At 42.0% G+C, this 24,639-nt stretch overlaps 1 protein-coding gene across 1 annotated transcript in view; it reads right to left on the bottom strand.

Moving 5' to 3' along the window:
• LOC311192972 (von Willebrand factor D and EGF domain-containing protein-like) overlaps positions 1-23,725 on the bottom strand; it is a gene marked incomplete at both ends in the record, with an annotated part of 188,717 nt that extends 164,992 nt beyond the window's left edge. Inside the window, one exon of the mRNA XM_084265664.1 lies at positions 23,629-23,725. Within this exon, the coding sequence (XP_084121790.1) occupies positions 23,629-23,725 (97 nt within the window). The remainder of the gene's footprint in view (positions 1-23,628) is intronic.
• Positions 23,726-24,639: the final 914 nt, after the last annotated feature.

Below are 24,639 nucleotides of genomic sequence, written 5' to 3'. Positions count from 1 at the left end.
TTTTTCACATGTGGGATGCTGCTCGTGAACTTCAGAGGCATTGCCAGTGCTTGGTCTGTGCTTTTAGCAGAGTGTAATGGTTTGATGCAGAACTTATCTTTGGGAGCAGCTCCCTGAAATTCCCTATAAACTTTTGGAATACTTTTTCTCAGAGCCTCGGGTGCTGCCCCAGGGCCTGTCTGAGAAGAGGGCTCTGAGCAGTCCCCTGTTGCTCAACAGCAAGGGAGGGCTTGTTCACACCCGTGTCTATTTAGGGCTTGGCATGGATATTGCATGCTTGTTTTACTTTCTGTCTGCTAACAACTTGCCCCTGAGTATTTGGAATCAGTATAAAGTGAGTAGAGTGAGATACCATATGTTAATTCCAGTATGCTTTTTGGCTGATAAAAGTGAAAAGTATAAGCTCTTTGTGAGATTATTGCATATAAATGAGTTAAGGCAATTGCACGGAGAAGCTAGAAAAGCAGTAGCTTTACCCATTAAGATTTTATCTAAATTCTCCAAATGTTATAAAGGAGGGGAAAAAAATAGAGAAGTAAAAGGTTAGAGAGTGAGATCAAACCACCTAAAAATCTGATCTCTGGTCATGCAGAGATTTTGAATGTTAAACTTTTTAGTATGTCTGAGAGATGCTTAGTATGTGCTGGTGCATCAGAGCGGCTGCTTACTCCCTTGCTTGGGTGGATCTGTATAACTCTGCCACTGTACATATTTCTCAGGCAAACAAATATGAGTGGCAAGGGAGAGGATGTTGTTCCTTGATGCAGTTGTTCTCTTGACACATCATACTATGAAATAAACTCCAAATTTCCCAATAGGAAGAGACTGAAATTATGAAGGATACGATTGACTGAAATGGATGACAGTGTTTAGAAAAATGTTGGCTGGTATTGATGTTTCAGAGTAAAAAAAAACCAAAACAAACTCCAAGAACGCTGCCCTGAGGAGGTGATTGATATGGCTGCCACGGGGGGGCTGTGTCATGCTGGATAAGTCACTCCAGCCGTGTCAGAGGTGATCATTACTTTTATGCTCCTTATTTTCTGGGTGCCTGACTGACGATCCCCATATGCAGAAATATGAGGCACTTAAAGCTCAGCTGCTACTGAAATCTCGATGTCAGAGCTGGCTGTGAACTTTCTGATGAAAAATTCTTCTGTTGGAAGATGTTGACTTGCTGCAGCTGAGATTTTCCCCCAGAAGGGTGTTTTTCCATTGAAGTCACCCTCGTGTGATTATTTTTTTTTTTTAGTACGGAGTAGCTGGAGGAAAAAAAAAAGGGGGAAAAGAAAAGGGAGGAATCTCTTGCGCTGCGGAATAATCAAAGCACATGAGACTGCAAAAATGAGAGGCTCAGGCTTCTGCTCTCAGTCTGCCTGAGCAAAACTTCCCAAATTAATGCCGTTATCTCCTGGGCCGACAGCTATTACGGGATCGAGGTGGGGGGGTGGGAGGATGGAGAGGACGATCTTTCTCCCTTTCTCTCTCTAAGTGCTTTTACTAAACATTTCAAAGGGGTTTTGATTCTTTCCAGTGTAAAAGAGTGAGGAAAAAAAAAAAGTCTCAGCGCTTTTCCCGGAAAGGGAGAGCAGTTCTGTGCCTGGCAGCTCTCATTTGGGCAGCTCTGGGCTCAGACAGCTCAGCCGATGGGGCACTTTCAGCCCCATTTCCCTGCCTCTAAACCCCTTAACTTGTTGAAGATGCTGGTGAAGTCAGGACACGTCACACTTCACACTTGTCTTTTACTCGTTAGACGCTGTCAGAGAAGGAAATGAGCTCATAGGGTACAATTTGTCCTTAGTAATCCATGCCAGCTCTTTCCCCACACCTTATTTTCCCCTTCTCTGAGGCAGGATTTAATATTGCAAAACCACCCACCAGCGGGGGCTTGCCTATCCTCCTTCTCATAGAACCAGAATCATAGAATGGTTGGGGTTGGAAGGGACCCCAAAGATCATAGAGTTCCAAGCCCCTGCCACAGGCAGGGCCACCAACCTCCAGACGTGATCTAGACAAGGTTGCCCATGGCCCGATCCAACCTGGCCTTGAACACCCCCTGGGATGGGGCATCCACCACCTCTCTGGGCAGCCTGTTCCAGCACCTTACTACTCTCTCTGTAAAAAAACTTCACTCTAATATCTAATCTAAACCTTCCCTCCTTTAGCTTCAATCCATCCCCCTTGTCCTGCCATTCTCATCTCTAGATGAAGGGGGTTGTGTGGATACCTAGACAAGGTGTCCCACCACTAAACTCTTTCATGGTTCAAAAGTGTCCAACCTTTGACCATGCCAACATCCGGCTGGTCTCCCTCCTCCTCTGCCACCCGCAGCTGTGGGGAATAACCAATGGCTGCCTTCTCTAATCCCCATGTTAGAAGACTAACACAACCCCTCTCAGTGCTCTCTTCTCTAAGATAAGCCTTTTTCTTTTAACTTTCCTTGCAGGTCACATTTCCAGACCCTTTATTAGCTTTACTGCTCCCTACCTGAACTGCTTCTAATTTGTCCAGCTTTATTTCAGGATGATGATCAAAATTAGACATCCTACTCCAGCTGTGGCCTCTCAAGTCCAAGCGCACAGGTCTAATGAGTTGCTGTGCTTTATGCACACTACCCTCACTAACAAATTTTATTCCTGTTAATTTTTCCTAATAATTCTTCAAGTTGTGTGCCATTAGGAACCTGCACTGAAGGTTGGCTGGCTGGCTTGTAGGTTCCCAAATTGTCCTTTCTTCCCTTTTTGATGTCAAATACTGAATTTGTGCTTCCTTCTTTGGATCTCAGAGGTTCTCCATAAGCTTGTGAAGATAATTTTTAATGATTCAAATAATGATTTGACTATTACTCAAGGTAGACTCAGCAGTTACCGACAACCTGGATATAACCATTTTTAGCTTGTTTTCTTCTTTCCCTGCCTTGTATTCTTATTACCATCTTGAATTTAACTGTGCTAAATATCTAATTGCAATTAAATTTCTCTGAGAAGATGGAAGCAACAAAGACTTCGAATACATCTGTATTCCCTATGTCATTTTACCTGATCTCCTTCCCTGTTAATGGACCTGCACTACTTTCCTTTACCTCGATAACATTAACAATATTTGCCCTTCACCTCACAAAGGCTGCGAAAGTAAATTAATGACTCTGCATTAAGCACCCAGTTACTATTAATAAAAAAGGAAAAAGCCTATCAGGAAATGAGTGGCACTTCCAGGATGGGTTTTGCTGCTTTGTGGTGTACAGGCATTAAAGCCACGTGTTCACAAACAGGAATGACATGAAATACCAGTTTGCTGCTCTGTAATGGTTTGCCATCTATCCTGGGCACTGAAGGAAGCACCAGTCCTCAAGCGTGGTTGTGCCACAGAGACTGGATTGTAATTCACAAGCACAAGGAGCAAATTAAGGCAGCTCTTTCTTAGCTCTGGGGCTCGCTGGTTTGTCAATGGAAGGTGAAATGTTTGCTCTGCCCAAGTGCTGGGTAGTGTCCTGTCAGGTTCTTCAAGGCACTGGGTGCTTCCTTGCCTCAGATGGGGAGATCTCTCGCTCCTGCCTGAATTGTACCTAGCACCTTATTGCTGTTCTTTGGTTTTGTCATTCCTTATCCACAGATGGAGAGAACAATATGCTCTTAGTGATTATGTAGGGATTTCTAGCAGCCCCTCCTGTATTGTCTGATGACTGTGTGATGCATCTGGCACTTTTGCTGTCTTTAGGAAACACTTGGAGATGGTATCAGTGCCTTGCACAACTCTTTGCAAGTGATGCAGTGATGTAATGACCTAAATTGTCAATGGAAGTTAACCTGGAGTGAACTCAAGCCAAAACAGCACCACAGAAATCTGAAATAGCACCATGAAGATGAGTGCAAAATGATCCTTGCAGGCTCTCTGTGTCCTTGGCTCATTTTCTTGAGGCTACTGAGGACCAAATGCCAGCCTGACATGATGTGACCTGTAGCAGCCTCTGCACCAAACTGCAGAAGTTTCTAACAAATTTTATGGATCATTTCTTCCTTGGAGAGCACTATCATGCTGATACCCTTGTTGCCCTGTGGCTCATGTGACCGGTTGTTTTGTGACTTGATTCTAGCATCCCTCTATCCATAGGGAACAAATTAAAACAGACTATGCTGGCTTTGTAGCAACCAAGATTTCCAACAATAATGATGTCCTTACCTGGTGACTTTTAGCCAAATTAAAACCTTATTTTCTGCTGAAGAGGTGTGAACAATCACCAGAGTTGGTCTAGAACTGACCCTGGTTTTCTCCTAAATCCTCTTTTTTTTTTTTCTTCCTGTTGTCCAATCTGGCTACTGGGGATTTTACTCACAGGCTGTCACCCGACCTCTCTGCCCACGACTGTAAAATTAATTAAACATGCCTCTCTCCATGCATGCTTGCTAAACAGACTGGCCATTCCAGCACAGCATTTGCATCCACATTAACAGGAAATCTCTAAATATGGGGCATGAGAGTTTTGCTCTCTGCCTGCTGTACAAATCAGCTCGTTGCACATCCTCTCCTTGTCCTATATGTGTAGCCTTTTGTCCCCTGTGTCCTTTCGACTTAATTTTAGTTTGCCCTCTACTTTCACCTCCATTACTGTGTTATACATGGGCAGTTGGCTATGTGACTTAATCATATCAGCCTCCTCCTGCTGTTTTACTTCAATCATCTCCAACCTTTCTCCACCGAGCTGACAAAGATACTTTCTCCTGCACCACGGAAAACATGATCTAAAACAATATGATAGTGTTAGAGTTCTGCATGCATAATTTCAATAACATCCTATGTAACCAGTCACCTGGCTGGTTTTTTAATGGAATCGCCCTTGTTATCAGCCTGTTTTCATTCAGTTCTCACAAAAGGATTGCTCACAGCGTGAGTCATGCCAGACATTTCAGTATCTCTGTCAGGAAGTCAGTAAAGATAATAAAAAGGGGTACGTGCAGATGAATCTTTGGAAATAGTACATTTAAGAGCAGTCATTTTTGCAGAGCAGTATGACAAAAAAACACCCCCAACAATCAAACCCAAAAAAGCAACATCTTGTCTGTTAGCACTTCTGCATCACTCCCCACCATGCATGCTCGCATCCATTATGTAACTAAATTTTCCACCTTTATTTTATCATTTTAAGGTCTTCTGCTCTCAGAACATTCTTCCTGGCAAGAACAACAGAAAGCTCAGTAAGACAGAGTTGCTCCTCTGAATGTGTGAGGTTGGAGATGAGCCCAGCGCAGCGGCTCCAGGGAGGCAGCGCAGAAGGGTGCTGGGAAACGCTCTCTCCTGCTCCCGTGGCTGCCCTTGGGTTTGAGGGTGCACACTGGTACCTCTGGCAGGGCAGGGGCTCTCTGTTCTCAGTCCCCTCCGGTCTGAATGAGAAAAGCATCACTAACCCCATGCACACAAGCGAACACTGACATCATCTGTTGGTTTTTGCCGACATGTTTCTCTCCTGAAAAGAACATTTCTCTTTTTTTGCAAAGTCAATTGGCAATATCTGCATCATTATGAAGCTTTCCTGGCACCGCCTCTGCTGATTGATGGCCGTGAAAATGCAGCATATTTCATTTTCTTTTTCTAGACGTGAAGCCAGCTGCTAATGGTTTTCACAGGGTGAAGCTGGCAGCTGCAGGATCAGGTCTCAAAGCTGTAAAATGTACATTTGCAGGAGAGCCACCGGGGCTTTTGGCTGTTTCCCTGCTGGTCATTACTACTCCTAAGAAGCGATCGAGGCAAAATGGGTGCTGAGCCCAACTGTAAATTCTGGGGCTTGATTTGGGAAGCCACAGTCATTAGCATCAGATGGAAATGATCTCAATGATCTTGATTTTTTTTTTCTGCAATTAAAACTTCCCTCTCCTGTTTCCAGAAACACATTAAGTCCCATGCTCTAACAGTTGACATTTATTTGGTTTTATTCATCTGCCTCTTCAAGTCAAATACAGAAACTAATACATAAGTATTACCCTCCTTATGTTAATTGTGAACACTTGCTGAAGACTGAAATAAAGCATGAACGTCAGCATGTCATTAGGCTGAGTGAGAGTGAGACTGCATCTCTCTGCAGACATCAGACAGACACATGTAATCTTCTCCTGCAGGTCTTGGGTAAAATTGGTATCCAAGTACTTTTCCTTTCACTCCAGAAAAAGGTCATTTAATCCAACACATGTAGATCTTGCCCAATTTTCCTGTATCTCATGGGCAGCATGGGGCAGAGGACTGTGGGGGCTGCTGAGGCCATCCAGGCTGTAAGATCACAGAATCACATCCTCCTGACTCTCTCCCTTTACATATTTATAGACATTAATAAGGTCACCCCTCAGTCTCCTCTCCTCCAGGCTAAAGAGGTTCAGCTCCCTCAGCCTGTCCTCATAAGGAAGCTGTTCCATTCCCTTCATCACCTTGGTGTCCCTGCGCTGGGCTCTTTCAAGGAGTTCTATGTCCTTCTTGAACTGAGGGGCCCAGAACTGGGCCCACTATTCCAGGTGTGGTCTCACCAGGGCAGAGTATATTGCTGTGCTGCTACTTCGAGTCCCATGCAGATGCTTGTTTCTTATAAAACCCCTTTGTGACTGTGAAGAATGAGGTAGGATTGGGTCCCTCCTCAACATTGTAGATGGTTTGTTCTTGGGGGCAGAAGGACGGAAAAACACATGGGCTTTGCCCATCCTGCATGTTACTCACCAGGCTGTCTTGTGGCAAACCAGGATGGATGTATTATCCTTCCTCAAGTCTCACCGGATGCCTCCCCACCAAAAAAAAAGGCAGCTTTATGAAGACATTCATTTTTGTAAGCTGCTGTCAGGCAGGAAGCAGGCTGATCTTCATTTGCACTTACGTTTTTGAGTGTTTCACGACGACTTAAATGGGAAAGAGCAAGTGAACAGTTGTGTGGGGATTCCTGAGAGCAGCAGGAGAATTTCCTAATGACACAAAAGTCATGCAAGCACAAATTTTGCATTGTGGGCTGCTGTATCCTCAGAGAAAATTGACCTTGACACACACTTGAACCATTTTAAAAAGGAGAAATAGGTTCCAGCAGCAGCAATGCTGTAAATCAGAATCTTCCTTCTGAGTAGGAAAGGCCTGTTTGCTTGACTTCTAATCTATATGATCAACAAAAAGCATTCATAATTGTTAAGCGGCTGAAAAGTGGGCCTAGAGTGTACATCACTTTCTCCTGTTAGGCTCTGTGGGTCGAATTCTCTCTCATCAGCGTGTGCCACTGAGGCTTTAGATAAGGAACTGGTGAAGAATAGCCAAACAGTGAAAGCTATTATCTCCAAAGACTGATATTTACTGGATTACCTGCTTTTTACCTTTCTAGCTGAGTCACAAAATTTCCTTTGTTGCTGCACATTCCTTTTCCTCCTTTCTCTAACAAACACCATTGAATTGGGTATGCACATGTCTTATATTCCCTTATCTAGAGTTATCTCCAAAAACCCTTTTAAGTCCTGTTCACATACAAATGAGACTTGAACACTTCCAGGGCAGAGCAGTACATTAGCAAGCCCAAGAATTAACAAGAGAATTGGGTCAATAAAAGAAGGACGTACTATCTGATCACAAGGTGACTATTCCCACCATAATGGGAAAAGCTGCTTTCAGTGCTGGAAATACAGTAGAGCAACAGTTAAATTAACGCTGCTGTGTAGACCTCATTTGGATCCCTGTGCACACCTTCAGGTGGGTGTAAGCAGGGGGAATGGCTATTAGGACAATCAGGGGAATGAAGAGCTTGCTCCATTAGCAGAGGCGAAAATTAATTTGCTTAGCCCAGCAAAAGGGAGACTGAGGATGCATTTCGTGGTGCTGATTCATACACAGTGGGGAAGGGAAGTCTAGGCTAAGGGAGAATGCTGCTGTGAGAGCATCCACTATGGGAGCAACACCTATGGGGATATTTAGGGTGGAAAACAGGGAATTTCTACCTGCTGAAAGGTAAAGGTCTACATGGCTTGAGCAAAATATTTATGTCTAGGATGGATCTGATGGTGCCTCTATAGGAACATACAGGGAGTGAACAAGAGCAATGACACATCTTGCACAGGAGCAGTTTTTATAACTCTAGAGTTCTGCATTATGGCATTTGCCAAATCCTCTTCCCAGTTCTTCTCAAAACCTGGGTGTGACCCAAAGAACTCCTCCTCTGTGTGGCCTGCAAAAAGCCAAAGATACCTCCAACCATGCTGGATGGCCTGGCAGTTCCAGCAGACACTTCTCTTGTGGATGTGACACCTGAAAAACCTTCTGGAAACTGAAAAGGAGTATGATACATAGAATCCCCCCCACAGGTTACTGAAGTATATTTGACAAAGGGAAAATAGCTGAGTATTACTTCAGCTGCTGAAGCAGCGAAGCTGTAGGGTTCTGGTCCAGGGGATCAGAAAGCTCTGAAAGGTTTAAAATGTTGTTCTTGCCCTCCATCCTCACAGATTTGATTTAAAGCCTACAGGCCACAATATTGTTTATAATATTTCATTTTCTTGATAAAAAGTTTTTGAAAACTATTATCTATTTTGTTATTTTATCATCAATTATTGAATTATTGTTGGGTTGGAGGTTTTTTATACATTCACCATCTTATCATAAATATCCTGGAATATAAAAGTGTCTGATTTGTAGACTCTTACCATGAATAAATTAAAACTGGATTTATGAGACTTACGGTCTGTTCTTCCTCTGTTCTTTGGAGGGCTTTGTGAATGTGCAATGAGAGCTCTTATTTCTTCTTATGGAATTTTATTGCCAGAGTGTAACTGGGTTAATATAAGAAGTATAAATAGGCATATGCATTTGCCTGTGAGATGTTTTAATACGGAGAAGAGCATCTGAAGTTCAAAAAATATGAACTGAAGTACAGACTATATATTTTACTCTGTAAATGGAAAGAGAAACCATTTCAAGTGCTGAAGAAAGAACAGAGTATGTGGGAATGTCTCCTAGAAAGGTAAAAAAATAATCCTATTTTCTTAAGCCATACCACTCCCTCTTCCCAGTTTATCTTCTGGAAAGCAAGCATCCTAAAATGCTGCAGTTGCGTCATCTCACTTGCTCTCTCCTGTACAAACTTTCATAGTGAAAGAAAGGGAGGGGGAAAACAGGGAAGACAGAAAGGTCTAACAGCCAGGATATTTATCTCTTAATAGTTCCTCTTCTTTTTTGATCTATATGTACTCAGATGATATTAGTTCATGTAGACTGAGACCCACACAATAACGATGCCCTACTTTTAACAGAAAAAATAATGGAGACACATGAAATACTCTTCTTGGTGAAGAGCACAAGCTAATTCCTGTTGAGTCTCTCTCCTGTGCGTGAGCAAAAAGTAAATCCTCCCTTGTCCCCGTGCCACCTTCTCATCCTCTGCAGACTTCAATGGCATTTTAATAGCATTAAGTCCACGAGGATGCAGGCGATGCCCGTGCACACAAATGAAGGGAAGGCGGATGGGATGGACTCAATGCAGCCGTGCCTAAAGAGATAGCAGCTGGGAAGCACTGAGGTGGCCACCAAAAGGGAGAACAGCTGGAACACCAAAAAAAGAGGTTTTAAAGCAGGCATACACAAACAGGCTTAACTGAGAAGCGGGTGTCAGGTCTGGAGAGGCGAGATTGCCTGTCAGGCTGCAGGGGTCCTTGCCCACGGCAGGAACGGGGGTGGAAAGGAGAAGGGGGAGTTGGTGCTTTGTAGGGATTTGGGGAAACACCTTCCTAGCAGCTCTGCAGCCTTTGGCCTTAGCAGCAAAAAGCCACGGGGAAGGAGATTGACAATAGCCTCTTTGGTTTTCCCTCAAAGCAGCAAGGACTGCTGGAAACTGGCAGGAGATGCTGCTGCAGCTCCAGGAGGACAGCCGTGTGTCTCAGCGCCCCCAGGCACATTTCCCTCCACTGCTGGCAGCAGGGTTTGCTGTGGTTTTCTGTAGGAACAGTGTGGGGACGAGTCCACAGGCAGGCGGGCTGGGCAGCTCGGGGGTTTGGAGTGGGTTTTTATTGCTCTTGGCACGCTGCTGTAGATGACAACCTTTTATTGTTTGTAAGTGTGCAAAGGGCGAGAGTCAGGAGGACAGAGCCAGGCTCTTCTCAGTGATGCCAGTGATAGGACAAGGGGCAGTGGGTGCAAGCTGGAGCAGAGGAAGTTCCATGTGAAGAAGGAACTTTTTCCCTGTGAGGGTGACAGAGCACTGGGACAGGCTGCGTAGAGAGGTTGTGGAGTTTCCTTCTCTGGAGCCATTCAAACCCACCTGGATCCGTTTCTGTGTGATTTATTCTGCGTGATCCTGCTCTGGCAGGGGGATTGGACTAGATGATCTTTCAGGTCCCTTCCAACTCCTAACCTTCTGTGATTCTTTGATTCTCCTTTTCTGAGCTAACAGATCCATTTTCATTTGGCCCTAAATGTGACACTGTGACAGGTGTTCTAAGCACAATGGGCAATTTATTTAAAAGGTTAAAAAAAAGTCACACCAGTCCAGAACAAAACTGAGATTTCCCATTGCTCGTCACCGCTGTAGCCATCTTCCCTGCTCCGTGGTGTCAGACGCAGAGCTAGTGGGTTATTGCTATATTATGTTTCACTGTGAAATCCAGTCAGATTAATGACTTTGGGGTCACTTGAGATTTACATAATTTATATTGATGACTTGCTGTTTAAAGTGTTTTACCAAATCAGGAAATAAATTGTAGGTTTTATAAAAATATCATAATTAAAAATTGACTTGTACTAACTGTTGGCTTCAGGATCGTGCATGAAGTTCAAGTATGATGGATTGTTTTGCTCAATGAAAACTATAAAAAACCAGGAGAGACTTATGATGATAAAAAGCTTTTTTTTTTTTAGATGGTTACATTATCAATCTTTATATTGAGCCAAATGCCTCTTGCATTTCTTCAGTGCATATTTTATTGACTTCACTGTGACCAGTTGTGAAAGGAGAGGACTATTTGTATTACAGTGAAGAAATATGATCGCATTCAAAATCAAAACGTGTTCTTGAAACAAGTATAAAACTTCAGCTGGCAGAAATAAAACACTTGTTATAGTTACATCTTAATTATGACTTAATCAGTCCAGAATTTAGCAAGCTGTGGTAAGTCTTTTTGCTAAAAAAATACTGAAGGGAAATTTTCTTGCTTTTCCTCACATTAGCAATCAAAATATTCAGATGGTGAATGTTGTTTGTTTTATTCGATAGTTTGACTTGGGAGAAGCAATTAAAAGGCATGCAACAGGAGTCTGTGACATGTAAGGCTGGTCTTGATGTTTTTTTAATGAAAATATGTTTGAGGGCAGCTGTTAGCGATGCAGAAATGACCCAGTATGACTGGTGTATTCCTGGTGAAAATCAATGGAGCTGGACAAGACCAACAGCCTTGAATTTAAGACAAAGTACCAGGGCTCCTAACACGAAATCCTTGTGTAAGAAATTAGACACACTCCCCTATTTTATTTGGTGTCAAGCCAAATCTCAGTGGTCACAGGATCCTGAGAAGTGCAAAAGGACTGCTAAAAATGCAATTAGAGATGAAGCAAGAAGTGTTTTCCTACCCCTGGAAGAAAGGCACTGGGGCAGGCAAAATGTCCAAGCTCCAACCTCTGCCCAGGAAAATACTGAGCAGGAGCTGGAGACTGGAAACGGGAGATGCTGGGACGAGGTGTCCTGGGGCAGTGATGAATGGCACAAAGGCACCAAAACATCTTGCTAAAGCTCATCTTACAATCATTATCTCAAGAGGAATGAATCTGGTGGACAAATGTCTCTTATTTGTACGAGACATTGCAGAAGCAGTGCAGTGCTAGCTGGAGGCTTGTTCTTTTTAATCCAGACCTCTCCTATAAAGCAGCAGCATGTGCCCAGCAAGGAGCACTCTCTCATGATAAAATTACATGTTCAACAAGCTACACCTCGCAGTGATATAATATAACGGCCGTGCAAACAGGGAGAAACATCTTTCTGATGCACCTTCATGAAATGGGTTTGAAATCAGTTCTGATGCCTATTCTAGGTATCTGTGGTAATAAAAACGGAATCTCACCTCATGGCTAATTTTTCCCCTAGATTTGCAGCCCAAACCTCATTTCCTTCACTATCTTGCCTCACTGAGAGCACTAAGAGAAGCCAAAACCAGACGGGGATTTCTTTGAATGACAAAACTCAGCGTATAAGGCAAAAATAAAACATATAAAGCTATATGTATGTAAAGATTCTCACGTAGCATGAGCAGGATGTTCAACCCAAGAGACAAGCGTTATGCAGGGGCTGCCCTGCACATGCTTCCCTATTCACTGCTGTCCATTCTTGTCAGCTTGCGTGTTCCTCCACCGGTTCACTTGGGTTTCAAATGAACAATCAATCACACGTAACTTTTCTGGGCCTTTATTTCCCAGCTCCCTGAATTATGGGCTAGTGGCAAAATCACACTGATAAAATCTTCCAGATGCCTTATCTGAGTTTCAGAAATAAATAACCCATTGGGCTCACTCGTGAACTCACTCACAAAACAGATCACTAGGGGTCACCAGAAAGAAGCAAAACTTTGTATTTAATCAGGAATGCTTATAAATTTATACTGTGGTTTTCAGCTAATCTTTTATAGGGGATAATTTAGTTTTCAAAAACCAAGGCAAATTCTTTTTTTTCTACAGACGACAGGTATTTCCTGCTAATGAAAATGGCATTATAGAAGGCCCATGTTAAAAAGAGGAGGGGAAATAAAACCCCAGCTTGTGTGCAATTTCTCTTTCACTTAATTGCATGCTGATACTGAAAAGACACTGTGATTTGAAATTTTACTCCATGCTAAAATGAGATGCTTGCTCTTGTAGTTTAGTAACCTGTTAGAATCCTAGTTAATATGGAAGTCTGAGTTGTCATTTTTCATCTGGGCTTAAAAAAAAGCAGTAATTATTTGTTTTCAGTAAAGATCCGCTGCGGTATATTTAAGTTTATAACTGTAGCAATATAGATTACAGGTTTTCAGAATTTGTTCCAGCTCCAGGCTTGCAAATCTTAGAAAATACATTGCACAAGGTGAAGAGAGGTTTATCTAAGGATGCTTGAAAGGACAGCCTGCTCAGGTAGAAAGAAGAATATTTAGGTGGGAAAGAACAAAGGTAGCAAGGGTGGGGGTTCAGTGGGGATTTGAAGTAGAATTTGGCTCAACACTATTTTATATCTCTCCCATTCCTTCTAAGTGCTGAGCAAAGGCAAAGTTTCCTTGTGAACATTCAGCCCACAGTCAATCTGGTCTTAAGGAAAACAGAGTAAGTCAAGAAACACCTCATTTCCTAAAATCCATATATTTCTGCGTTTTCCCAGTGGCTTGATGCCCGTCACAGGGGCTGTTTGGATGTAGTGAGAGCAGAGATCTGCCTGCACCCAGCAAAGCAGTTCACACTCCTGGCAGCACACATAAACACATATTCTCCTGTGCTTTGTCTTGTCCTCCTTCAGTCTAGGTAAAACTGACATTGTTCTCCCCTCCGTTCTTGAATGTATATATTTTATAGCTAATGAAAAAGCTCAGGAAGTATAACTGTCCCTCATATTGATTTTGCTTTTATATATAGTGCCTTTTTCCCAAATGGATGCCAGAATGCACTCTTAAAATCAAACTATATAGAACAATAATTTCTACCAGAATGGAAAAACATGGCAGCAGCTTAACAGCGCACTTTAGTGCTAGACAACACTTTAGGAAATGAAGGTGGCTTTAAGGAGCAGAAATAATCTCGTGGCCTTGAAGAAGTTATTAGATACGAGTACGGAGCAAGACCCAGCGCAGCTATTCTCGCCCCCAGCTGCCTGCTCTGGATGCAGGGGGTGGGGAACACCTCGCCAGGGTTCCCAGGCATACCTTACAGACTGAAATATCATTTAAGCTATGAGGACTCTTAAGATGTCAGATTTCAGTTCACCTAACAAATACCTCAGCAGCCCCAGCCCAATATTTATTCAAATATATCCCCAGTTAGGCGTTCACTGTGCACCATCGGGTACCTGCTCCCACATTAAGGTCCCTCTTACCTTCAATAAAATTATGACTTTTGCAAAGCATAAATTAAGTTCCCTTTATCTTATTTTATTTATGCAAAATATCCAATTACTTTATGCTCTCTCTTTGGCATAAAACAATAGGGGATACGTAGTACTACTCCATGGCTTTCTTTTTGCAGAAAAGGATGTTTGCATTAAAAAAAAATGGTTGGAAATCAGTGTGTTAGAACATTGCTTCCTGAGCACAAATGAACATAAATCACTTCTTTCTGCATTGTTGGGGACTCACAAACAAGTATCATTACTAATATTAGAAATTTACTGCCCCTTTTATTTAGCTTGTTCATTCTTCTGAAAAATGTATGCTTGGCTTAGAGCTGGTCAGGAATTTTAAGTGTTGGTTATTTTATATGCTGTTAATGAAACTTTTCATAGGAGTGTGCAAGTTTTGAGAACACCTGTACTATTTTTCCGGTACAGGTTTCATCTTAGGAAGGGAGGAATCTGGAGGCTCACATGCTTGGGGGTAGGGGTTTAACCAAAAATCTTGTATCAATCAAGTGAACAATCAGTCTATTTACCCGTGCCTGTAATGAAATTGCTTCATTTTTATTTCTTTTTGGTTTTAGTTTTTGTAAATAACAAATATACATTACATTATGGAATGTATGAACCCGCTGTCCATCACAGTTATGTCTGCCTATGTGTACAGTAGACAAAGAGGTAGGATACTGACACCGAAGCCCTTATTCCAAGAGGTATTTAATTACTAATAGAAAGTGAAGCAGTTCAAATAAGAGATCTAAAGATATTCTCTCCGGCATAATCGATAAACCAGTTCTGAGGGCACTTGTCTGTGACAGAAGAGATTGATCTAGTTCCTGCATCCTAAAACGCAACATCTTTCCTGTCAGAAGCGATTAAAAAATTATCAGGCTATCAGTTAGCACTTTGGGGTTTTCCCAGTTTTGTCTCAGTGGGCAAGTAAATTTTTAATTGTTTCGATTGTTAAAGCAACCAGAGAGAAGAGAGAAACCAAACAAACCTTCCTGCGTGGCTCAAACGGCGCTTACTCGACCTGAAGCAGGTTATCTTTGGGAAGCTGTATGGGCTGTAAACTGTTACGGCGATGATCACAGAGCAGACTCGGGCTGTAACAGGGGTGAGCCCCTGATGGAGTGCAGAGGTGAAATGGGTGGATTTGTGCAGTGTGGGGTGTTTTTTTTTCTGTGATCAGCACAATTCGTCTCGCAGCATTTCTGCAGCGCTAATTTTAGCAGTAATTACACCAGGCGGCGGTAAGGGTGGCAGCCAGAAAGGTGTTTCCTATGCTCACGTGGCTGTCCATGCTACCTTTCACAGGATTTCAGTGGTTTAGTTTTATATTGAATTTAGCTGCATTATCCCTTACCTTATCCCTCTGTGCTGACCAGCTGCAAGGTTTTAAATCTGAGAACCTCACCAAAAGGTCTGTCAGAAAGCCTGTATTCACTACCACAGAAGAATTTCTCAACACACCTGATTAAAAGAAGCCAGAATAAAGTTGCCTGCCTCAATGCAGTACTGACACCCCCCCCCCCCCCAGACTTTGGAAGACAGCTTGTTTCCAGCTCATCATTGCATACACAAGTACTATTTAGTGTCTCTGCCACCAGCCTTTCTGAGTGGTAAAGAAACTCCTTCCAGCAGTTTTATTGACCTTGAGAGGGCTTCTGTGCCGGGGTCCTTGGGAGATGCACAGGGCTGACCAGGCACAGCTCACCAGGTCTCCTCGCATCCTGCCAGCACTTAATGAGGATGCTTGGTATTCTCAGGAGGCAATCTGCAAGCTCAGACCTACGACAGAAGATGAAGCTGTTATGAAAGAGCAGATGAAGAATATTGTCAGCAGTGTATTAATGAGAGAAAGTGTCTACACACCCATGCAAGGAGTATAGGTAATAGCAAACAGAACACGAAATGCGAGCGGATAACAGACATTATCAAGCAGCAGGAATAACTGTGGGAGATTTTCATGACTAAAATATCAGTTATTGAGAAAACATGAAAAAGGAAGAAGTGAATGAATGGGGGTGAGTAGTAGATTTATGATTTATGTCAAGGCTATTTGTATTGCAAGGCAGCAATCGTGTCAAGAGGAGAAAATAGTTGTAAAATTCCTCTGGGAGATGTGTAGCTTGTGCTGGGATCATAGTCTGCAAGTCGAATCCAGCAATCTTAAAGTACATCAGTATCTCTAAGCCTAATGCCCTCACACAAGCACACACTAGGGACAAGGATTTAGCCGAACTTCAGTCCTGCACATCCTAGTCCAAGTGCTTCCACACATGGTCTCTGACTACGATATCCTAAGGAAATACCAAACCTTTTTCCCTGTGAGGTGGGTTGCAGTGGGCAGTACTGTACTGGCGCTGTGCTGGGAGGCACAAGTGAGTCCTGCCTGCTGCTGTTTTGACTGATGCTGACATGCTGGGCTTGGCAGGTTGTGTCCCTACACAACGGTACCCCACTCAGTGACGAAAGGATGACCAGAATGCATCTTTGCTCCAGACTGGGGATGCTACAAGCTACATCAGCTTTCCCAGTGTAACTGTTTGCAGTGGTTTATTAGGGACTTCTTTTACAAGAGCAACTGAAATAACTAGTGCAGGCAAAGGACTGAAAATTATTTGAAACTGGGGGATTCCTTTGTTCAGCAATTATGAGCAAGACTTTTAAAGGATATTATAGAGAAAAGAAGCCCAAATACTTCAAGAATGTAATGGTGTGTGGGTGGCTGAGTCCCACGGGACCTTACAAGACTGTTGCAGCAAAAAACTACCCCTGGGGTGGTTATGAGCTAGCTAAGGAAGAAGGATAGCTTTCTTGTACCTCTCTTTTTAATCTGTTTTATACACATTCAGAAAATGAAATGTCCACACATTTTAGCACTTGAAGAATGAGTTGCAAGTACATTGGGGTAGGAAATAGCCTCCTTTTCATTTTTGTTGGATTTCTTGAAAAAGAGAGACATGAAATTAATTAGATTTCACCCTGTTTATGTCTTTGTTGCTTGCTCTAATCTTAATATCTAGTAAAAGAACAGAGCAAATGGCTTTGTGAATTTATATATATATATATTTCTCTATCCCATTAAGAAAAGAACAGAGCTGACGATAAGGTAGCCTGAGTGAATCAAAGTATCTGTGCTATGTTATTGAGGGAGGCTGAGTCACAGTCAACTAATTTTATAGCCTACCCATAGTTGATTATAAAGCAAATAATTGGGGGAAAAGGACAAAGAGGACTATTAAAAATAATCTCTGAAAGATGTTTGCGAATCTGCCCATTCTGGTAGCTGTATCAGACCAACAAAATAACATATCTGACTAATGCAGTGGGGTCTAATAATGCTAATTCTGAAGAAATTTTTAATTCTAAGTTATGAATAATAAAACATTAGCGCGTTAGTACAGCTGTTATATGAACTAGTGACTGAGTTTTACCTCCCTCAATGAGATAAAATTCCATGAAAAGTTTTCATCATGGTCAAACATCAGCAAAATACAATTTTAAAGTGAGAACAGAAGCAGCCAGGAGTTGATAGAATACAGACTCCTTTCTGTAAAGGAAAGGTCTAGTTCAGATCCCAAGTCATTCCTCACATTTACCATTAAACTCATTATAGAGGTATTAATTCAGGAATTTCCAAGAACCTGTCTCTGTATCATCTTCTAGATGTTTTCTGTAGACTTTCACCTTCTAAGACGAATTAAACATTACTTGATTAGCCATTTAAAAAAATGAAGAGGAAGTAGGACTGCAAGTTTGGGATGAGAAGTGTTGTGCAAGGGCATATACCTGTAGGACAAGGGGGAATGGCCCTGAAGTGCAGGAGGGGAGATTTAGATTAGACATTCAGAAGAATTCTTCTCTATGAGGGTGGGGATGCCCTGGCCCAGGGTGCTTAGAGAAGCTATGGGTGCCCCTGCATCCCTGGCAGGGTTCAAGGCCAGGGTGGATGGGACTTTGGGCACCCTGGGTTAGTGGAGGATATCCCTGTCCATGGCAGGGATGGGGAGAGGGGGGGCAGTGCACAGCGCTAGGGGGCTTTGAGGTCCCTTCCAACCCAAGCCAGTCTGGGAATCTGTGATTTGTATTAGCATAAGGAGGAGGAAAAATTGAGGTAGCTCATGGAAAGTGCAAGAGCTACTGAGCTGATGAGGCATTAGCAAGATACTACATGAGGGACCATTTACTGAAACTGTCAACACACAAAGCTGTCAAGGGACAGTTGAGTTGTAAAATGCTCCAGCTACCATGGGAGATGCATTACATTACTGTGGTATGCAGATAAATTACTATCCAGCTCATGGAAGCTGCTTTGTGAACAAAAGAAGGGAATAAGATAAACTCACTCGCAATCGATGAATTAATATAAAACCAGCAAAAGAAGCAGAGCAGACTACTACAATCCCTCAACTATATTAGGCAATCAATTTTTTTTTTCCCTTTCAATATGTAGAATATTCCCTTGCGGCTCCCTGTGGATGCCATGCAGTGTGAACACAGCAATCAAAGTAATAGACGTCAGAATAATCAAAATAATATGTGTCAGAAAGAAGCAAATGAGTACATACATTCATTAAGTAAATCTCCTAAGAGCTTAACACACCAAACTCTTTCCAGAAAAGCTGTACAAACAATTGCATTCACTAACACATGGTTTTACTGGTGTTTCAAAGTCAGATGAATAATATTCTTCAAAGTAATCCACTTTTTTTTCAGATTTTAACGTAAGTAATCTCTACTTAGGGCAAAACACATTGTGTAGCTGCCATGATGAAATTAATAAAGGTCATAACTGAAGGCAAAACACAGTACTTCTTTGAAGAAAATGTAAGAAATCATTAAACAGGCAATATATGCTGCCACAGAAGCATTAAACACAATATACGTATTTGTAGTGGACTGAGCATGAGCAATGTGCAACACTAAACCTCCATATGTGAGGTGACAAGAAAGGTGCTTCATCCAGGAAGAATATAGCCAAAAGTCAGAACAAACCTACAAGTGTCCAAAGAAAGAGATTTGTAGGCAAAATAATTCAAACCAGTAATCTGGCTGCTTTGAGAACTTTTTCCAAAAAAACTATTCAAAGGGGTACAGTACAAAGCCAGCTAAAATAAACAAAATGGTACTTCTCACAAGATTCTCAGCCTTTCTGGAAGCAGCAAGTCTAGTTCACAAAAAAATTGGAGGAAATGTATTCGAATGAAAGAGCCTATTTCCAAAGCCAGAAATGTGTTATTAGGCTACAAAGAGGTCTAGGAAGAAGTAGAACAAAAAAGCCAAAACAGAAAAGAGATTCTGCCTCAAAGTTAGTGCAGGAAAGACTTTTCCTTCTTTTCTTCAACTATATCTGTATGATATAGTGGATAGAGCATTTTTAAAATTACTGGATCTTTTCCTGATTGAAATCAAAGGCGACTTGGGTGAAATTTCAAGTTTTGCTCCTCTAAAATATGTTAAGTGATCTTAAAATATTTAACATAGCCTTAACAGTACTTTGTGTCCCCTTGAGTTTGTGTGCGCAGCCATTTGACTCCAGAGTTTACAAGGAAGATGGAGAAAGGTTCAGCATTTTTATTACACCCCTATTTACTATATTGGCTTTCATTTCAGTTATGAGCTGTGCTGCAGTTAACAGGGCTGGGTTGTGACTCGTGAGGCCCTCAGCACAGATCTCAGCTCCACCGAAGGATTTTCTGCATGACCTTGAGCCACCTCACATCTCCATCCCATCTGTAAAACAGAATGATGATGCTTCCTCTCTGCAGCAATTTGTCTTGTCAATTTAGGAACAAACACTGATTTGTCTTGACTACTTGCAGCTTCTATCGATTGCAGAGGAAGGTAGATGTAGACAATACTTCTTTGGGTTTGGCATCTGGAGACAAAATAACTTTGAGGAACTGAACTATTAAAGCAAACATTTTAGCCATGAATGTCCTATACTGTTATGAACGGTGTCTAACAGAATGATCCTCCATATTAGTAGAGCACAGAGTAATAAATAGATGTTAAGGTGTTCAGGAGTTTAAACGGAGGAGGTATTTGGCAGGTCGGTGGGAAATGGGCAGATCCCTGAGAGCTGCAGTAGAAAGGCAGCTCGTGCTCACACCAAACACATTTTGTAAGCCTGCATAACTTTGAAAACAGCTATTAATTTCCATCAGAAGACTGGAAGGCGAATATGTCAGTTAAAAAATATTTCCCTACCATATTTCAAAGTCCTAAAATTCAGCAGCAATATGCTGATGTTGCTCAGGAGAGTCACTAACACGTTCATTATGAGGTGAAAGAGGTTCCCTCGCCCCAGACTTCAACAGCCACTGAGTTTTGCCTTCCTTATGAAAGAACTATTCCTGCAGCAAGAATAACCCCATTGTCTTTCAGATAGAAAGGAAATGAATGAAAAAATTATCAGCGAAGAGAAATCATTGTAAACCCCCAGCTACTAGCTTTGCTTTGACTGCACATAATCGGGTTAGATCAGATTTCTCTCATAGTTGCAACAACACAAACTGGATTAATTCCAGACAATGAGGCTACTGGAGCTACTGGATGTTGACAAAAACTTAAGTAAGAGGGAAATAATATATTAACCAGTAAACAGTTTATGATATTAAAAATTTTATTGGAAGAGAAACTTGCAGTAAAGGTTGTTCCTCTCCCTTTGGCAGTTGTTACGGTTTGTTTGCCATAGCCAGGGAGTCTTGCTTTTACTTCTGCAGGGAAGCATTCAGCAGGGTATATTTTTGTTTGCGCAGTGCTATAAATGTCTGTTGTGCTTTCCACAGAGCAAAGAGATGGAGCCAGAATAATCCCAGTGTCATTTCTAACGTCACGGGAATGTCCCTGACCAAACTCACTCATAGCCCAAGAGCTTGATCCCCATGAGCTCTTTCCAGACCAAGATACCTTGGGAATACCTTCCCTGGGGGTGTTGGCAGGAGCCTTGGGATTCTGGGGGTTTCTGGGGACCTGGGTGGCAAAGTTTGAGGTGTGACCAACAGGCAGGGGGGTTTGGCATCTCCAATAGGTGTGTGAAGTAGGTGGGAAAGTTCCAGAATAGTTTGAATTATTCTCTTTGAAATACTCATGGGGAAATATTTTCTCAGCTCTCATGGGATGTCCATGGCACTCAGGTTTTACAGCAGAAGCTGACAAGTGAGATCATTGGTTGCTTGTGGGTAGCTCACAAAGAGATCACATACTCCAATATCCATTTCATTCTTCTAGTGAAATCAAGATCAAGGTTTATAAAATTGAAAGACATACAGGATGATTTTTGCCATGCTAGACTATTCTCATTTACGTTCTCAAATCAAATCAGAGCATTTGGTTCATTTGAGAATGCCCTGTCTTTTTCCTCTGGCTGCAGGCACCTAGCTGTTCCCTGACACCATCCCGTCTCTTCTCTTTCTTCTCCTCAGGATATGCTCAAATTTTTTCATTTGTGTTTCAGAGCTGTGGAAAATCCACAGGAGTGAACTTGCAAACAATTAATTTTATCTGATTTTACTGTATATGTAACACTTTACAGTGAAGCTCCAGCAGATTTTGTGAGCTTCAGGGGAGGCTGATGCCTTTGCAAGAAGTTCATGTCCAAATTAAAAACTTTGCAATTGTATGTTATAAAAAGGTTCTAGAGGGGATGGGGAGCAATTCCATCTCGATGGTGATGTTACAAGCAACTATCTATTTTAAGATAAATACTTTTGTCTAGAATACCTCTGAAAAAAAAAGAATACATCTGCTGTCTTTTTTTCTTTTGATTGACTTATTTACAGAATTTAATCTGAGAAAAGTCTGACAAGCTCTGTGTTGTGTCAGCCCTCCCACATCTATGATTCACTGAGTTGCTTTTGTCCCTGAAGCTTTACTTAATCTTTTACCAGAGAGCAGCTATGAATGTTATTGGTAACCCTTTGATGTTTCTCAGTTGAAGGAAATGGTGTAAAACCCCCAAATAATGAGAATATCTTCCTTCGCTGGAGCTTGGTTCCCTAAAACACAACTGCAGAAGATGATAGAGTTCTTCCTTGGACTCTAGAGGACTTTTTTCATCTTCTACCTCTTAACGAGGCATCTGCAAGGAGCTGTTTGGTCAGACGTTCCCTATTCACAGTTAAATTCTTATGGGATTAGTAGGTTTGTTATACTCAGAGTACAAAAGTAAACAGCATATGGCTCTGTTAATATCCTTATAATGTCACAACACAATCTGTCAGAATGTAAACTTTTTTGAGCAGTTTAATTTACTTCAAGTTCACACTATGAAAAAAAAAACCCCAACCCAACCCCAAACCAACAAGCTTTAAGTATCCTTTCGTATCACCTATGAGACAGCAAGCTATTTCTTAATTCTTGTTTTGTGCTCCCAGTTTAATAAATATGTCTATACTTATTACCTTCAGTAACAAAAATACAGTGGAAAATACAGTTACTTAGTTACTAGGAGTTAAAAGGTCATTTCCCCTTGATGAAAAGCTTGTTCTATCAGATAAGTAGCCTCTACGCCCCATAATGCTGGCAACCCTTCAAAAGGTTTCAGAAATTAAAGGCATTGTTTGAAGATAAAGGCGATAAGGTCATTTGTCTTGTGTTTAGTCCCGCAGACCTTTCCGGGTGACCCTTTGATATTCAAATGAAGAGTGTTTTAAATTGCTCTGTCTTCGCGGAGCTAATGAGTGCTGGCTGACGACCACTTTTAAGGCTGGATGAAACTCTACTGGAATGAAGTTTTAGTAAAATATTGCACCGCGTTTCCATCCAGGGGGGATAAAGGGGTATGAGGGTGAGGGGGGGGTGTCTCCCCGGACTTTGCCAGAGCTGTATCTGTAATCACTCCCAGCACTAAGCTCTCTGGTCCTACGCTGTGGTTTTACGAGTTGAATAATGTCTAACATGATTTCCAGTGTATCCCAGCCGTAGATTAATAAAGCTGCGTAAACAAGCTACATATGTAAAATCTACGTCCTCCTCGAACGCTGTGCTAAGAGTAACGCGAGCCGTGTGTTTAATGCGTACAGTAGGAGAAAAATTGCTCCTGAACTTTTTACTGCCAGAGACTGCATACCCATGTATTATTATATCTGTAATTAACTAATCTGTAATGCTGGTCTGATATATGGAATATACACTTCCCTCCTCAGAGGCACAGGTTCTTATTTTAAAGATTGTTTCTTCCTTTATGGTTCATTTCATATATTCCATTTACGGGAAAATGATATGGATGTTCTTTAAATCACTTGATTTTTTTTTCTAGTAGGAAGTAAGAATCTTCAGAGGTTTGTAATTTATTTAAAAAAAAGTGAAAGTTCTCTAATAGACAATAAACATTATGTACTGTAGGCACGCTCAGTTATCACTGTGACCTTCTTCATTACCTTAGAAGTTGTTTATTTTAACCTTCCTTCCATTCTATTTTGAAGAGTCTTTCTATTAATAGCCCTCTACCACTCTAACCCACATTCACAATTAAATGTAAACAAGATCATCGCAGCTTAAAATACACATGAACTCATTCCCCCAAATGACTGTCAAATAATTAAAAAGTACAAAATCCTTACCTAATGGAGCTGACTCAGTGCTAATGGCCAACAAGGGAATCCAACAGAGGCAGGCAACAAGTTGGAGATGCTGATGGAAAGGAAAGGGCTGCTGCATTTTGTCCAAGCTAGGCTTTATCCATGCATCTGCAGTTGCTTAGAAGTTAACTTTTGAAGTACTAAACTTTGCAGGAAAAGCCATCAGCCTGCCTGCCTGCTGCTTTTTTTTTCTTTGCTTTTTTTTTTTTTCCTTTCGTCCTTTGCAATCCACTCCCTTGGAGAGGGTTTAATGTGACATTAATCCCACAATTTCCAAGAGGGAAGCCCTCCAGCTATACACAAACCACGTTCACCCACCCACCCAAAGAGACCAGCGGCGTGCATGTGTCCCCTGCAGCTGCTCTGGCTGCAGCTGCTCCGATTTACACACCCAGTAACACACCCGCAGACACGTGGAGGGTGAGAACAGCATGTACCCTCAGCATCCATGGTAGGAGGTGATCCTGGAGAAATTAGGGCTGTAAACCAAAGGAGCCTGCTTGTCAGGGCTTTAATGCAGACAACACTAACTTCAGGTTATCACGGTCATATCTGACACTGTGTTTACATGGGGGCTTTGAAAACGCTGAAATATAAGCTTACAAAAAGTTGGGGTTTGGCTTTAGATTGCTGGAGGCTATATTTATGTAAAAGTGTTACAGAAGGTTTGTGTCATCATTTGGTGTCATAGAGAGAAGTGTGGCAGCATTTGCTCTGCCAACCTGTCCTGAAAAACGAGCTGGACGTTTTCAGAAGGTTGGCTCCCCTGCAATGACAGCAGACAGAGAAAACATCCAACGTTTGCCAAATGTTGGAAGCAAACAGCAGTGAAAGAACCCAATCGCCCGTGTTGCTCAATCACCTTCTTCCATGGGTTTATCTTGTTGGAAGGTGCCATGTTGCTGCTGCATGGGTCCGGTGTGCTGCTTCATAGAATCATAGAATCATAGAATCATAGAATCATAGAATGGTCTGGGTTGGAAGGGACCCCAA

Source organism: Gallinula chloropus (genome assembly GCF_964237585.1).
Source record: "Gallinula chloropus genome assembly, chromosome: 5".
In the NCBI taxonomy this organism is placed as follows: domain Eukaryota; kingdom Metazoa; phylum Chordata; class Aves; order Gruiformes; family Rallidae; genus Gallinula; species Gallinula chloropus.
Note: the sequence above shows the minus strand (reverse complement) of the source record. Positions and strands in the feature narration are given on the sequence as shown.